General features: G+C 38.7%; 1 protein-coding gene across 1 annotated transcript in view; it reads right to left on the bottom strand.

The window, feature by feature from the left end:
* The window catches only part of diaph1 (diaphanous related formin 1), a 96,617-nt gene that overhangs the window by 67,578 nt on the left and 12,074 nt on the right, over nucleotides 1-16,965 (bottom strand). The window contains exons 2-12 of the mRNA XM_080502440.1: nucleotides 9,870-9,896; nucleotides 8,335-8,499; nucleotides 7,205-7,306; nucleotides 6,157-6,287; nucleotides 5,462-5,545; nucleotides 5,304-5,367; nucleotides 4,434-4,573; nucleotides 4,104-4,209; nucleotides 3,801-3,911; nucleotides 3,433-3,551; nucleotides 819-935 (exon numbers count right to left, since the gene is read on the bottom strand). Coding sequence (XP_080358566.1) covers nucleotides 819-935; nucleotides 3,433-3,551; nucleotides 3,801-3,911; nucleotides 4,104-4,209; nucleotides 4,434-4,573; nucleotides 5,304-5,367; nucleotides 5,462-5,545; nucleotides 6,157-6,287; nucleotides 7,205-7,306; nucleotides 8,335-8,499; nucleotides 9,870-9,896 — 1,166 coding nt within the window. The remainder of the gene's footprint in view (nucleotides 1-818; nucleotides 936-3,432; nucleotides 3,552-3,800; nucleotides 3,912-4,103; nucleotides 4,210-4,433; nucleotides 4,574-5,303; nucleotides 5,368-5,461; nucleotides 5,546-6,156; nucleotides 6,288-7,204; nucleotides 7,307-8,334; nucleotides 8,500-9,869; nucleotides 9,897-16,965) is intronic.

Genomic DNA, 16,965 nt, shown 5'->3' with positions numbered 1-16,965 from the left:
CTCTACAGTGTTCCACTGGTTCACCTGGATGGAAACAGCTGAATAGGAGAGATGGATGGATGGACGAGATAGAGGGGGAGCTCAAAAGATTTCTGCTGAGGCCATTTGTTTGTGAAGATGGAAAAGGATGGCTGATTATGCCAAAGTTATTCCCAAAATCACGTTTAAAATCAACCACAATTTCCGGTCTGTGTCAGACGGTCAAAGGAAACGTTGACCAACAACACAACCAATTCTCATGGCTGTATCTCTGCATTTTTTAGCAGTTTTCATGGTTCATGATAAAAAATGTATCCCTGCTTCAGGCATTTGGAAAGTCTTGGCTTTCCCCTGAAGTATTCCATGCTGGTCTCCACAACCCCCTTTTACTTTTCAAGCTAAAACTCCATGGTCTTTTAGAAGACACGGGGAGAGGCATTCACATATTTTGTGTGATAACAGTCGATTGTGCCGATTTCTACAAAAATTTAATTGGAATTCTTTGCGCGTGTTAATTTAAAATGTTTGGAACGGTGCTCAGGCAAACAAACAGCAAATGCAGGAATGGACTGAAAACATGGTGTGGCTGAAGAATAGTCAGGCTTTACAACACTGCTTTTGTTACATATGTGACTTTGTTACATATGTTGTCTAAGGTGTCGATTAGAAATAAAAAACCTCAACAACATTGTGTGAATTCAACAGTGAAACAAAGTCAAATTAAGCACTACAACAATTAAAGGAGTCGTGTTCTGCTCTAGACACAGTACAGTGAATGATGTTCGAACAGGAGCATGTGTCAGAGAGTACCGACGTGTGAGGGTGTGGGAGTGCATTACCTGGCCAGATAATCGTTACGAACCAGCAAGAGGTGCTGCATAAGGGACAGGAAGTGGCTTTCACCCTTTGAGTCCTTCACGGTGTTGGCCACGATCTCAAATATTTCCCTCACATCACTGAAGGGAAAACGGTTAAGGCTCTGTGACACCAATCACTCAATGAACCAACACTCCCACTTGAATTGAAAGACAAACGGCAAATAAGTTGTCCATCTCATTGAATCCGAAGAAAATAATGCGGTTTAACGTCAGCACATATTCATCAACCACTGCAATGATTTCTATTAAACATGTTAGTGTTTTCTGAAGGGATTATATTACTGCATGAATTATGCAGCCACACACTCACTCTGTGGCGAGCCCTGGGAGACATCTTGTGTTTGAAATTGTAAGTGCATGTCACAAGCATCAATTGGGACTGTGACAGAAATGTGGTTAAAACAGCTTTTAAATACATATGTGACCGTAAGAGGAGCATGAATCTGAATGGCAGCCATTCAGTTAAAGAGGTTACAAAAAAAGGAAAGGCTGTGTAAAGAAGGGGGACACAGGCTCGTAATATGCATTTTTTTCAAATGTCAAATGAAGAGAAAAGATGATAATTATGGCGAGACGTTCATGACCTCGTTCTACATCTAACAGTCAACCTCCATTTTGTGGTGGACAGTTGAATAACCCTTTCGCACTCACGCAATTTAATTGACATTTAACTGGCTTCTATCATTTGAACTCGTGCCTATCACTGACGTGCTGCATCGGTCAGAAAAATGTACAGTTTCATGATGAGGACAGATTACAAAAGTGACAAAAAAGACCTATGTGGGTGGATGAATTGCAGATGAGTAAATAGATCACTTGCTATTAGGAAAAAGACACTTGTGGCCCAGCCCGAATTGAATGGAAAAGAAATTGTTTGCCTTGTCCAGAGTGCTTTGAGCCGACACTGGCATATTTAACAACAGTCCAAAAGACAAACATGAAATATAGTACGTGACACAGTTCCACAACAATGCCGCTTTGTATTGGGCAATGCAAGTAATACGATTGTAGTGATAATTTTGCCTGATCAGAAATAGCCAACAGCTCCAAACATGCTGAAAGGGGTCAAAACTGCAGCAAAAATAACCTCATTTCAAACATCACTCACGCAACGTGGCAGGATACGGCACATGTGAGGCCCATGGTGCCATACACTGGGTCTGGCCAGAGGTCTTTGGTCCATGCTGTGCTCTTCATTAAAAACATTCAATTTGAGCCTCAATCAAAATGCACTGGTGGGCGTTTTGATCAAGGCATTGTGCACATGCCTTCGATCTATTCATTTGGCGTCCACCATGATTTAAGATGCATTTCTATAAAATAGCTTCCACTACCTCAGGAATCTAAATGGTTTGTTTCTACAGGAACAATCAATGCAGGAAAAAAATCAATTTCCCAGGGGGGATTTTTAAAAAAAACAATATGATTACATTATATATATATATATATATATATATATATAAAACCCATGTGCATCCCACTGAATTGCGTTACTATACAGTGTTTTGTAATTAAAGAAATGGCGAACATGTTTTCATTAATCTGTACTACTTATGTTAGCCTATATCATATTTTCACACCTCTATGTGTTTATGCATAAAAAATAGGTACCAATGATAATTTATTCCTTTGATACATTTGTTTTGTGGCGATGGAAAACTGAGGTACCACAGAAAAGGAGATTAAGAAGAAAGCAAAACAAAAACAAAAAAAAAGGTTTACGATCAGAAAGAAAGAATAAAGACTATGCGGTCTATATTATCAGTCCTGATTAAGGCAGATTAAACAGATCAAGGGAGTTAAATATGAAAACATAAATACTAATGAGGTGTGACAATTACTTTCAAACTTCTTCAATTCTTCATCATTAAAATGCGCTTTTCTTTCCACTTGAGTTCATTCCCATGTGAACGTTATCGTGAGGACCAGCTGTCATGTACGTCCTTTGTTCAATAAATTTACTCATCTGCAACTATAACTCCATAGAAATAAATGCACTTGAATGATTGAGTAATGTGCAGACGTCTGTATCATTAATGAAATATATTCATAAACATCAACATTTGACAAATTCTATTTTTTATGCCCAAACTTATTATCTTGCAAAAAGTGCCCTCACCACCAACTTTGCCTGATGTCTGTGTGCCCTCTAGTGGAGTTAATATGCACAAACTATTTTTACGACTGAGCTATTGATAAAGCTTATGAATGTCAATATATGATGCAGAACAAATATAAAGTTTATTCCATCAACAGTTTTGATGAACATTTTTATATATTTGAATATTAAAAAACATAAGGAATTAAACTCAAAAAAGTATATTGATGAAGATTAACCGTCTTATTCCAGATCAGAAAAATACTATCACGGGTTTTGTTTTTTGGTTAGATTGCTTCCCTCACTAATAAACAAACAGAGTCGAACACCAAGCATGAATATTTTGAAAATGTGAGCTTTTCAAGTAACCTGGAATATGCCAGAAAGAATAGACTGCTGATTCTCTGTATATGACAAGACAAATAATAGGCACTGACGGCTCCAACGCGGAAGTGGCAGTTCACATTTGAAGGATATTCCATTTCAATGCGGATGTCATCAAGACGCGCTTTGAGGTCCTCGGAGTCGTCCTCCGCCTGCTCGTCAAACACTGTGAGCTGCACCCTCAGCTCCTCATTTTCTATAGTCCGCACCTCCTGCGGAGGGAAGGATGGGATACAGACACGGAGAGAGAAAAGAAAGGCACAGGAAAGAAGCGCAGAAAAACAGTGAAAATCAAACACTTTTGCGTTTGTATAGTTTAAAGTTGCGGGCACGAGTGTGTTTCGGCTCATCAGAAACCGGGGCCATCAAAACGCAGAAAGACAGAGAGTGCGGTCGTGGAAACTGCACGTTGCGATGCGGCCACCCCCGAGAAAAAGATGAGGATAAAAGAGTTTCTGTACCTTCAGCTGGTCTCTAAGGCCCAGTCTGAGCAGTTCAGAGCGAATATGGATTCTGAAGTCCAGCTCTTCTCCTCGGCTGATCAAGGCATTGATCAGCTGCATGCAGCCACCCTGTCAACAACACATCACATTGTTAGTTTCACGATGTAGACAATATGTCATCTGACAGATGAATTTACTGTGGAAGTTACTCCCCGGAGGTCAGTGTGTGTGTATATATATATATATATATATATATATATATATATAAAAATAAATAAAAGATATTACAAAGTGTGTGTAAATATGTATCTGAATATGCACCTTAAGAGCAATGTTGGGATTTTTCATGCCTTGCAGGAGAGGTTGAAACCTCTCGATGTCCCGTTTCTCAGCCTCTTCTGTTATGGCCTCCAAAACACGCTCATGACTGCAATGAACGCAAGAAAAACCACATTTTTGATATCAGTTCACAAAGTAAATCAGTCACATTGTTAACAAAGGAAAATATTTAGAATGCTGTCGGAAATGCTTGTTGGTAACAGTTACAGTCTTGGTTTGAGGTCAGGGCTTAACATACGGTGAGTGGTTCTGCAAGTCAAACATCTCTGTGATCAAAATAAAAATCAATGTCAGTATAGACATTTTGCTTACAGGTTCTCAGAATGTTCCAGAATGGAGATAGCAGAGAGCAGCTTAACAGCGTCCACCATCATGTGAGGAACCCTGGGGTTGATGGCTCTGACCAGCAGAGGAATCCCCTCATCTGAATCCAGCATGGATTTAAGGCCATACTGAAAGAAGGCGAAGGAGAAAGAGTTGAAGCAGAATGAGGTAAAAAGACTTTGATTCAATTGGTCTTATTAAGTATTTAAATCACAGTCAAAGATGTTTTCTGAACACAGCTCTGGAAATGAGATACGATTGTGTTGACAAAAGCTCACCCTTTGAAAAACCTAATTGTTGTTATTACTAAAAGCTGTGATTAGAGATTAGACAAGTGATTACACTCGGGTACCATTTCCATACTTCAGCGCAAAAGCAATTCCATGTATTATTTTGTCAGTGTTTTTAAAGAATTCCAACTTGATGACATATAAGAAAGACTTCTCTGAGCCATCAGTTTGACTGTAATTGAAAAATTGTAAATAACTGAACATCTTATAACAGATACTGTCAAACGTTTCACCTGATAGACAGGGTGTCTATTGTCTTGGCTTTTTGTTTGTGTCATGTCACTCACACTAATAAGGAATAATGATGGTTTGATTGGTTATTCATTATGAAATGACATTAATACTGAAGAGATTTATCATTATTGCAGACAAGTATGTCCACCAACACAATTAATTCTCAAAGGTTAATAATGACGGCTGCCACAACACTGAAAGCATCACATTGCCACCGAGTGGACGTGCTGCTACACTGCAATGAACAAACAATTTTTGGTTTTTTCCAGTAGCTGTAAGTGCAAATGTATCAAAGTGACACATTATGCTTGTCAAAGAACAACAAACACCTCACCTTGTTGTTCATAAAGGCTTTCAGACAGCGAATGATCTCATGTTGACACTTCACTCCCATCATCCTACAAAGTGAATGAGAGAAGAAAGGTGCAGAAAGACAATAGAAAAGCAATACTTGAATGCAAAATTGTATTTGCCGTGGTTCACTTGACTTACGGGTACTCGTCTCTTTCCTCCTGTAGCCTCCGTAGCAGGTTCAGAAGCAGGGCCAGACCCTCGTCCCCAAAGTTTTGCACCCAACTGGAAATGTAAAGAAACCGTGTAATCAGTTGTCAGTTAAAATTACATTCATGAAAACAAATTTGGAGTATCCATTATAATGTCCCTGTTTTGTACAGTGTGACATCAAACATTAGCACTAAACCATTTGAATGAAAGGTTAGAACATATTTCCTGTGTGACAGATAGTTGGGTAAGCGGACTACTACGATCAGGTTGGTCATAGTGGTTCAGTAATCAGGTAGACCACAAAATAAAGTTTAAGAATCACTGATTTACTGCATTACATTTAAGACAACTATAAGAAAAGTTCAGTAAAGAACAGGTCAGTATAGATTGATGTCAATTTTGACTTATCTGTGTGACTCATGACTTTTAATGTAGACTGGCCAAACTGTAATGGTCAAAGTGCCAGCACATCTGGCCAATAGCACTCAATCAAGTCCAAAAAATAATGCTAAAAATCTAAATCTATTGATGCAAATTAATTCAATTATTCAGACACTCAGGCACTAACTTGTACAGTTAATACCTTTTTTTCCCCCCATCTTTACTTGAAAATGCAAATTCTCTGAACCCAAAGCACATAAATGTAAAATTGTGCAAAAATGTATACATATGTGAGCATTAACCTGACAGGGTTGTTATTTAGTGAGACTCGTAGTGATTCCAGACAGTTGAGCAGTTGTGTGTCTCGGTGGTCCAATCTCAGCTCCTGAATGTACATCAAGGCCGACTTGGAGCTCTCCTTTTGGTCTTGGCCCTAATGAAAAGAGAATAACAAATCTCACCATGTGACTTTATGCTCTGCATCACAATGGTCCAGTTATAGCTTCTAATTGATGATATTTCCATAAAAAAAAAACATCAGAAAGGGCAAGTCAAGAATACATGTTCGTATAATGAAAGAATACCATGGAGGTTTTCTCTCCTAATTAGTTCATTTAACACTTCATCGTATTGTGTGTTTATTTGTTTGGCTCTTTGACATCAGAGCTGATGGCCCTGCCTTCGCCACAGCATAATTGTATCCCCCCCCCCCGTATTACTTTTGAAACACAATTACCGAGGGAACACAGTTGTTTATTTACAGTAGGTACGTGTAATGAACTTAAGGAAATTCATGTTCAGTTGATCGACTATATGTTGCAACAGTGCTTCAGGCAATAAATTTGACACCATTAAAAAGCCTGAATTATTTTCCCCTCTTTTAAATGGAGCCACATTTCAATGCAAATCAGCTTTTCTTTGCAGTTAACTCTGGTGGATTAGATCATTGACTTCTGAAGAAATAATTCAAGGATGAATTCCATCCCTTTCAATACTAAATTCTATAGTTGGTCTCTGATAAAACTCTGCTCTGTTGGAGCAAGTGTTGTGAAGATATGGGATTGCCATTCTGACCTCGCTGCATTGAGAGGTGTCAATCTTACACCTGTTTTTCCAGCGTGTCAAAACAACAGAAAAGGAAAGCTGTTTGACAATGACAGAGAAGATTTGACAAACCCTCACGCCTTGGTCACTCCACAAATGCGTGATCCTTACAAATTTGGATTGAGTTTATCCTAACTCCATATGATGGTCATAACGCTGATGCTCATGTGCAGATTTTGTTCAAAAGGTCAAGTAACAGCTGCGGAGCGTTCGTCAAATGTACTAAAGCACTGTGTAAATACTGACAGCTTTCGACGTATGGAGGTACTGGGAGACCATCTCTCTTTTAATCATTATGTCTTTCTCTCTGAGAGGCTGCTGCTTTTCTTCATTCAGGTTCATATCCACCTGGAGAAAGAGAAGAAGAGAAGAACAAGGAGTAAGTGCCGTGAAATATGCAAAGCATTTTCAAACGGGCAGAAAGCGCGGTCGGAAAGTTTACCTACTCAAGCAATTAAACAGAAACAAATCTCTAACGTCAGTGAGCGGCGAACTTACAAATCTAAACCATCCTTTTTGATGTGTGGACTACTAATTAAGAGGACACAGAAGAGGTGCTTGAATGCAGCAGTGCTTTCGTTATGCTCAAGACACTGACCGTAATGCTAAAAACACATCTCGAAGAAGGATTTCACACTTCCAATTAAAATAAAAAGCTGTCCATTTGAAGCCCGAACAGAGAGTGGATCAACGGGGCCTCTACACCGTGACAGGTTTCAGAGGCGCTGTGGTGTTGGACCAGCTACATAATTGATGACACATTGAAGGAGTTCCTGCTGCTGTTCTGACACCTGTAAACATTTTATGAGCTGTCGGAGAGTTCTTAGCCAATAGAAAATACCACCACAGTAATCCAACATGTGGAATGGTTTGAGCTCGGCACCGAGCGTTGATATGGAGGTGACATCAACGAATATAAATCACAACAACTGTCCGGCGCCGGCTTTTGTTTTAACTCTGGCATTTTCAAAATTCAACCAAAGTCGGCGGAACTCGGATTGCAGACATTTCTCATGGTTCGACTTGACCTGGCTACACATGTGAACGCCGACTTAGAAAAATACTTTAAAAGCAAATCCTGCAGTGTGTTTGAATCAACAGCATTGTTCGTTGTGCATAAAAGGAACATTTACATAGATTTTGCTTCGGAGTAAATCAAAACATCGACATGTATTTCTGCAGACATGCTCTCAAATGGATCAGTATAACTCCATATGAACGTGCAATCAGCAACTTATTATGTGTAATAAGCTAAAGACAGGTTTCTCAGGCAAAATAAATGTCATTTCTATCCATTTAAACACCATTACCATGCTCCCGAAGTTATGTAGTGTTCACACATAAAGCATGCGCACACTTTCAAAAGTGCGCCTCACCAGCATCTGTTCAAACAGCTCCAGGACGTATTCGTCGGTGTGATCATGCAGCATGGCACTCTGGGTGTTGATCTCATAGTTGGCAGCCGATGAGTGTCTCTGACTTGGCATTTGACCAGGCTTCTCCTTGTCCTTTTTTATTCTCATGCTGGTGAAACGCTCCAACTGGAAGAGCAAAAGGCAAAACAAAAGTTGGTAATTAGGCTCAACAACATTCTTTATTAATCCAATAATGTTATGTTTCATGAATAATAGTAAATATAACATTTTTAGGGGGGGGGGGGGGGGGGGGGTGTCAATAAAACATGAGTTTTTGTTAGATATGGCCATTTTCTTCTGAAAAATCTGCAATATGATCTCAATTCTGACAAGAATATTGCAGCAACACAAGGAAATCCAAAACTACTGCTGCCTAATATGAGTAATCTATAATTGTGGTTTTCTACAAAGATTGAAAAAATTGGCTAATAAGCTATAAAAGATATGTGCTATGTTTCCTGCACACATCCCTCCACAAATTATCTTCAAGTACATAACCCAACATAAGCAGTTCATTCTTGGCAACATAATGATAATTGAACACTCAGTAGGAATAAATGGCTATCAACCAACATTTTGGAATAATTTACTAATTCAAAATGCAAGCAGGGCAGTTCTGTGCATTTTCATTATCATTACTTTCAGAAAATAACATTTATGGTTTCCTGAAAAATCAGAACATTGGGTACTTTGTACTGATAATGAAGTCTAAGGCTGCAAAAAAAAGGTGAAAAAAAATGTGATTAAATTTTTTTAAGTTGCATAAAGCAGTAATGGGGATAAATGTTCTTCTCTCGCTTTATTTTTCTTAACTTAAATTCTCCAATGTCTCTACTTTTCGCAAAGTGCAAAAATGCTATGGGTGCACAACAATCACCATAAGTTCATAATGTCTTACATAAGCGATTAAGACTTATTACTGTTAAATGCTATTAGTGTCCGTCGGACAGCGCCAACACGTTGGCAGCCCGATAAACTTTTTGAGACAAATTGCAGTTCTGAAAAAGGCCATTGTCTGCAAAATTCAAGACCGATTTGCAATGTGAGTGGATGATTGGGGATTAGACCTTCAAAAGTTTAGTCCACACCATGTCCGTGTCAACATTCAGAAAAAAACTAACTTCTGGTTTTCAAAACAGTGGGAAAGAGACGACATGTGCACAATGTTTGTACAATCAAAGACACGAAAACAAGCTGACATTACACTACATGTAATCTTTGCACATTTGGACACAGTGGCCGCATTCACTTGTTATTGGTGGTTAAAGCGTCGCTGCTCAATGTGCCAAGGATTGCATGCCGTCAACGTGCACTCTGCAAACATACATGTCCAATGTGAAGTCAGCAAAGGACAAAACATTTAAGAAGCGTGTTATGACTATGATTAGGTTTGTGAAACACAGCGACACGATATTAAATGCAAAAGACCAAGGTGGTTTCTATGTAAAGCCACATGGAAAGATGGAAGGAGCACACAGGCGCTGTAACAGACCTACCTCATCAGGAATCAGCCGTTTGAGTTTCTGTGGGGGAATGAATGGATGAAAGAAAGAAAGAAAATTGCCCAGAAAGGGAAGGGGGAAAAAAAAAAAAAGATCAACCAGATGGTGGGGGGAAAAGAAATGACAAGGGGGTGAAGAGAGAAATAAATTAAGAATCCATTAGACAGAAATCATTCATGATAAGAATCTAAAAAAAATTAAATTCTAAAGCACTAAGGAGAAATAGGACAGTTAGAAACACCACACCAATGATCATGAAAACTTCATTCAGGTCTTCAATCAGATGTAATTCATCTAAATTAGGGTGAAACACAAGTTCAGGTTTTATGGGCTTCAATAGGGTTGGAATTACACTTTATGAGTTTATAGTGACAAATGGCAAAAAGTGAAGCAGAATGCAGACGTGAAAGGAAACGCATCACACACACTGGCCACTAGATGTCAGGCTATGAACAATAACGTTTCAGTGTGAGCATAACTTGTGTTGGGTCCTTCCAGGCAGCATGAGGCCAAGCTTTTTAACTGAGATTAATCACAATGAACATGGTATCATGGAGACAATAACAAGCACGTCAAGCACCTCGCACTCACTGAAAGTTATCTCTCAAGAGAAACATTAAAGTTGAGGTTGAACAATATCAGCATGTTGTACTTCTAAAGTTGTCCCCCTGTCCATTGGTGGAGAACTGAGAACGCCACTATTAACCTGAAAGACTGGACAGCCTACAAGACCTGAGGAGTTAAGACTAAACGCCATAATTACTGCAAGCTGCAGGGGCCTGCGGGGCGATGGGTCACAAAGTCAAACACAAAACAGGATCATCCTTATCCTGTCTGCTTGAAGGAATGTTGCCAACAACACCGAGGGCTGCAGCAATGTAGACAGATGTTTCTCTTAACCTGATATAAGCAACAGCCAATGTTGTTGCTACAAACAATTAGCATTATTATACAGTGGACAATATGATGGTTGTTAATGGAAAAAAAAACAATGTAATCATAATATAAAAGTTCTGAACGTCTGAATTGACACTTTGGTGAGCTAATGAGGAGAAACTGCTCAGAATAGAAGTTGCGGGTATTGTAAAGGTTACATTAATGTGTTTCCTAACAAAAAACACACAATAGTAAGTGTGTGTTTGTGCACTCAGATTCCAACACAACTAATGAATAATACTGCGAAATGACGTGAGCAGTGGCCACATACAGTGCTGATAAAACAAAGCTTGTAAATTTGTCAGAAAAAAAAAAAAAAAAACCTTTGATGGCTCGGTTGGTAGAGCAGTCGTCTCCTAATCGGACAGTTGCGGGTTCGATTCACATGCTGAAGTGTCCATGAGCAATTGACCAATTATGCTGGAATTTGTTTGTTTTTGTTTTGTTTCAATAGAATGGGTTTCATTTGTTTGTCGCTGCTAAAAAAGCTGCATTTTACATAGATGCATCCAGGCACATGATGTAAAGAATGATCACTTGATCAAGTTTTCAATTAAGAAAGACAAAGTTTGGTTAAGTTATATTTCTGTTTATCCAAATGCAGACTGTTTAAGTATGTGTATGGCATTCTATTAAAAACTGAACACACAGTGTTTCAACAGGACGAGCAATGTGTCCTAGATGTGATGGTGTGGCCCCCACCGAGGCCCAAGGTTGACATGATCAAGTCTGTCAAGATCTTCATGCATAGAAAAAAAAATTATCTGAACCAGACAACATTCCCATTAGTTCTGTTTTTTTGTTGTTCAACAACTTGCATAGAGAGTCCTTCAAAAACTGCCACGTTGCTGCTTTGAAAGAAAAGGGAGGTCAGAAGATAGACCACTATCTAAAAAAAAAAAAAACTCTTAATCGTTACCATTACCATTAAAGAAAGACGAAGGGGGGGAGGTCCTCTGCTTAAGGGGATTGGAGTCAAGAAAAAGATGTGTCTGCCATCTCAGCTGCCATGAAAGAGCAGACTGAAGACGAACCTCAAGTAAACAAATGAGCCGGTGCCACTCAACCCGCAGAACGGAAGCAGACAGCAGACAGCTGGCAGGAAAACTAGTGTGAAAGAAAGCTGTGCAGATAGTTTGGGGAGGGAAGCCAAACCGCCAGAAACTTTCTTGGACTGAACAAACTGTGAAACTCCGATTTACATACCACAAGTGTGTTAAACAATGATCGTCTAGATTTCCCTAAAGTGTTTAAAACGATATTAGATGCGGAGTGTTCCATGTATTTTGTACTGCATATTGTGTACTGCAAAATATGAAAAGAGTAGCCTGCAAAGTGTGTGCTCTGCGATCTGCAAGGAAGAGATCAAACACACCGAACAGAGATTTAATGAACACTTGTGTCGCATCAGAAAAAAAATCCAGGTGAAAATCTACGCCTTAGAAAAATACTGACTCCATCGATTGGCCAGAGTTGAAAGCCGTCTCTCAAATGACAGCTTGTTTCTTTAAAATAAATATATTGCTTTAACTTGTGATCACTGACTTTATGAAATCAAAGATATCGAACACCACAAACACGCACACGAGCTCGATTCATGCTGGAGATGCCGAGTGGAATAATATTAAGGCAAAAAGTTTCACTTTAAAAAGTTACCCGACGGCTGATTGAGAAAGTGAAAGTGATTAGCACACTTTGTAAATCGGAATTTAACGACCACAGAAGTAATTCTGCAGCAAAACAGGAGGTTGCCATGTTGGCTGACCAGTAGCCACCAAACTGCTCCAGCTGGAGGAAATACTTGCAGGTAAAATATTAATTTCTCTTCTTTCCCTGGCTCTCCTGTATACTGTGTGCGTGTGCGTGTGTGTGCTACAGTATATATTGCCCCTTTGTTCAAGTAATAAGTTTACAACTTTGTTTTTCGAAATATTCAAATTCTCAAAGTGGTGGAGCTGCACTCAACACAAAACCTAGACTTGTGTTAGATGTTTATTAAATTTATGTATGCTAATCTAGGAGAGAAACAGCATCCACGCAAAGCCAAAAGAACATTATAAAAAAATGTCTTTGAATTCAAATATGGTGTTGTTGATTCCACATGAATTCCATGGTGTTCCCTGAATAAATATCCATTACAAGCTTCAGTCTTCAGTAGAAAAACAATGCGATTGATTGCATTTAATTACAGAAAACTGTGCAATTAATTAGATTTTTTTTGACAGCACTAGTTTTATTCTGTTACTTTGAGCTCCTCATATTTTCGTCTGAAAGGAATATAATAAAACGCTGTAATTTATTTAGTGGCAGACTTCTGCCTGAGGCTCCGTCACCGGACTCCAGGTGACCAATCAAACAAAGACTGATGATTGCACACAAGCCCTTTCGGCAGCAGGAAGAAAAACCAGCCTGAATACAAGTACAAATAGTGAGCGATTCTGTTGAGGGGCACGTGGGATAACATTTCTGTTGTGGCCATTCACACTGGCTTAGTATGTTGTCCACTGATTTACATTCAGCATTAGTCATGCAGCTGGAAGGTTCATACTTTCATAAACTAAAGGCTTTCATAAACTCAAACAATGCTGGGAGTTTTACTGAAAAATGCTTCATGATTTTATTTTATTTAATGTAATTCACAACAGGATTTATAAAATGTAAAAAAAAAAAAAAAACACTACTACTTATTTTGGAACTGCATTCAGTCTTTATACCAAGGCTCTTTGCTTGACGGGAAGGAATTTGTTTCTGTTCATATTTAGCCGTCAGTGCTATTTAAAAGGCTTCAAAATTGTAAAGAAAACCATGATCAAGAATAGTGTGTGGCAAGACTTTCCCCACTGTATTATTTTAACATTAATTTCCAAGTTCACAAAGTTATATAATTTCAGTGTATGCAAATCAGCACATCCTCATGTAATGACAAAAACAAGGTTACTGAGAAATAGCTCACTGCTTGTGTTGGCTTTAAGCCAAGTAATTGCTTGCTATTAAGTATTTTTTTGGGAATGCCTTCTAAATACTTGTACTTGAGTAACATGAGTAAGTAAAAATATTTGTACTTCATTACATTTTTCAGATACTTTACCCACCTGTGTCTGTGTGGGCTCACCTCATGCACTGGGTTTGAAGCAGATATATTCATAAATGCAATGTCACATCTTGATTTCCCATAACTGCCATCAAATGGGCAGAAAGATAATCACATTATGCTCTCATCATCAGGAATAAAGCCACAAATTTGTATGTAAATGGATTTAACATTACATAACAAGTACAAGTAAGATAGAACGTCAATAAGTTCTTGTTGGATTTGACGGTAAATGGACTTCACGTACATCGCGCTCATCCTAAAGCACTTAACATTGTTAATCACATTCACCCATTCAAAAACTAATGGAGGCTGCGATAAGGCACGGTCACTCCAAGGTCTTACCCATCAGCATGTGGACAGGTGGAGATGGGATTCAAGCCTTCAATTGGGAGAAGACCGCTCTCCCAACCGAGCCTGACACAGACACAAAATTAAACAACACGAGTTCCCAAACACGACAAGGAAAAGATCTCCTTAGGCTGTGTTAACAACAGCTGTGCCTCAACCATGTTTTAATTAAGTACAACTGAATGAAAGAAAAAGATTGCCATAAGGGTAACTGAAAATGGCAAAGTTGGATTTTTATTTTTATTTTTTTTGCTGTTCTATTCAAACAGGTGCTAAAAGAAAACAATGGTTAATCAAAAAAAAAAAAAAAAAAAAAAAACTAATCAACAATCACTGATGGCAGCTCAAGTCCTTCGAAAAGAAAAACCGAGCAACTTTGTGCCAGTTGCAGCATCACTTAAATACCTGTGGGGGTTTGACACTGCTGATTGGACAAAACAAGCAAGTTCTCTGTGGGATATGGAATGCTATGATGAGGTCTGAAGGTTTTTTCCTCTAATTTAGAACGAAGAGCAAACTTCGCAAATTCGCAGACTCATTACTTCATTAGAATTCAAAAAGCTCCCAAAGCTCAAGCAGCTGGTTAAAATGAGCCGATTCATCTAATCATACACAATGAGCTCATTACATGAAGTTGTATATGCGTCAGGTTCTCGCTTACTGTAGTTTGCAGTGAAACCACCGTCACCTCACCACTTCACTTCCACAGAGCTCCCATGTTGTTTGGACACTTTCCACAAAGAATGCCAAGCAAAAGGGGAGATGTGGGTCATCCATTAAACTTGTGTGTCTTGGTGACAATAATTTAAAAAAAAATGTTTTAAAGACTCCTCGCAGCTGTTTCCCAGCCTGCAAGCAACTTCCAACCCATTGTTGTATTTTCCAAGCAATATATACAAAAAAATATTAACAAATGTTGTAAAGCTGGAACACTAGTAAAGTAAACCACTTTTTTTAACCCCCTCCAAATTTAAGGAATTCATGGTCTGAATGCAATTTGTTGGACAATAAATAATTCAACTTGCACTAATTACCCCTACCTGGAGTTTGAAAATTGACTAACAAATATTGTATAAATGCAGGGTAAGTCCAGGTGTGAGCTTTTAGGGCTGCACAATATATTGCACATTCATCATCAACATTTGCGATGTACATACTGCAAGAGTGACTCAACACCAATTAAAACGAGGCCGCCGTCTCTGTGTCACGTGTCCATCTCTAACACCAGACAGCTGAAGAGAAAAATTAGGAGATGCATTCAGCTTCCTACAACCACGAAATGAGGCAGCCCCGTGCCGGTTTCTGTGAGTGCGAGTGTGTGGACAACACCTGTGCCTATTTGTGCACACATATTTAAATAGCTGGTCCAGAGAGTGGTGAGAAAGAGTGTGTAGATGAGGGCAAGAAACAAAACTAAGCAAATGCAGATTGACAGAAGGCCAAGTGTCCACTTTTAAGTAACCACTGTCAAGGTAGACGATCCCAAAACTGGATATACGGTACACAAGGTGGTGATATGGGGGAAGATGTGTGGAAGGAAAAAAAAAAAAAAAGGCTTTACTGACAGTTATTACAAAAAAAGTTTCTGATCATGAAAGTTTCATGCTTTATATTTGCCTCATGGCTACAATGAAAAACTGTGAATAATCCCCTGTAATTATTGTATTATGTCAGTCATATTCTTAGCTGCAAGGGTGGAAATCATCTCATTATACATATCAATATGATCAAGGTATTAGAAAGGAACAACATTTTTGCTCCCACAGCAGTTTAGCATTTACAGCCAACTCGCCATTAATCTAAAAGCATAGAATTAAAAATGAAACGACTGATATCTGGGGTGAATATAATGAAATTTCTTCTATGGGATTTACGAGATCTCGCATTTCAACCTGATTTAAAATGATAATAGTTGGATGGGCCTAATATGGTTATATGGTTTTTAAGTGAGCTTTGGCATTCTTGAGTTTGGGAATGATTTATCAGTGACAGAAGTGTGTGTGATTTAAAAAAATATATATTTTCTGAGAAAAAAGTATTCAATTCACCGGATATTATAGAACTCTAGTATCCACAGATGTGGCTATAGTTTAATTCTATTCTTAAAGATCTAAGCATAAAATGTACAAAACCTAGTGACAAAAACTGTTGACCGAATGGCCCCGGGGAATTTTCCAGGTTTATGTTGAATAAATTGATTGGCTGTCTGCTGGCCAGTCGATTCTTGTGACAGTCAATCAAAGACGAAAATCTTTACATGATGTCAGCAATAAAATATGCAAAGGACGCGATCCGATCACATGAAATAAACAAATAAAGTCAAAAGATATAATGCAGTATGGTCTTCTCCTCCTTAAACTCGAAAAAAATTGTCACCAGAAAAGAAATGAATATTGCAATTGAATGCAGACTTCCATAGCCCCCAGGCCAGCCGCTCCCTTCGGCTTAATGAAATCATGCGTGTTAAATGCTCACCACGGCGACAACGATATTTGAATTAATGTTGTGATTGAAAGGTTCACAGTAGATAGTGTGCATAAAGTTCAATTTTGCCCCGAGCACAGTAGGAACGGTGATAACAAAAGGATTTCAAGATGCGTCATCTTGTTTTTCTCCGGATTATGAAGTTAGAACACGCTTTCAGGAGGAGTTTGTTTTCCTGATCGGCACATCTCAAAATTCATTAAATATCACAATGCCTGTGCTTACAGC

The sequence above is a fragment of the Blennius ocellaris genome (genome assembly GCF_963422515.1).
Source record: "Blennius ocellaris genome assembly, chromosome: 9".
Classification (NCBI taxonomy): Eukaryota; Metazoa; Chordata; class Actinopteri; order Blenniiformes; family Blenniidae; genus Blennius; species Blennius ocellaris.
Note: the sequence above shows the minus strand (reverse complement) of the source record. Positions and strands in the feature narration are given on the sequence as shown.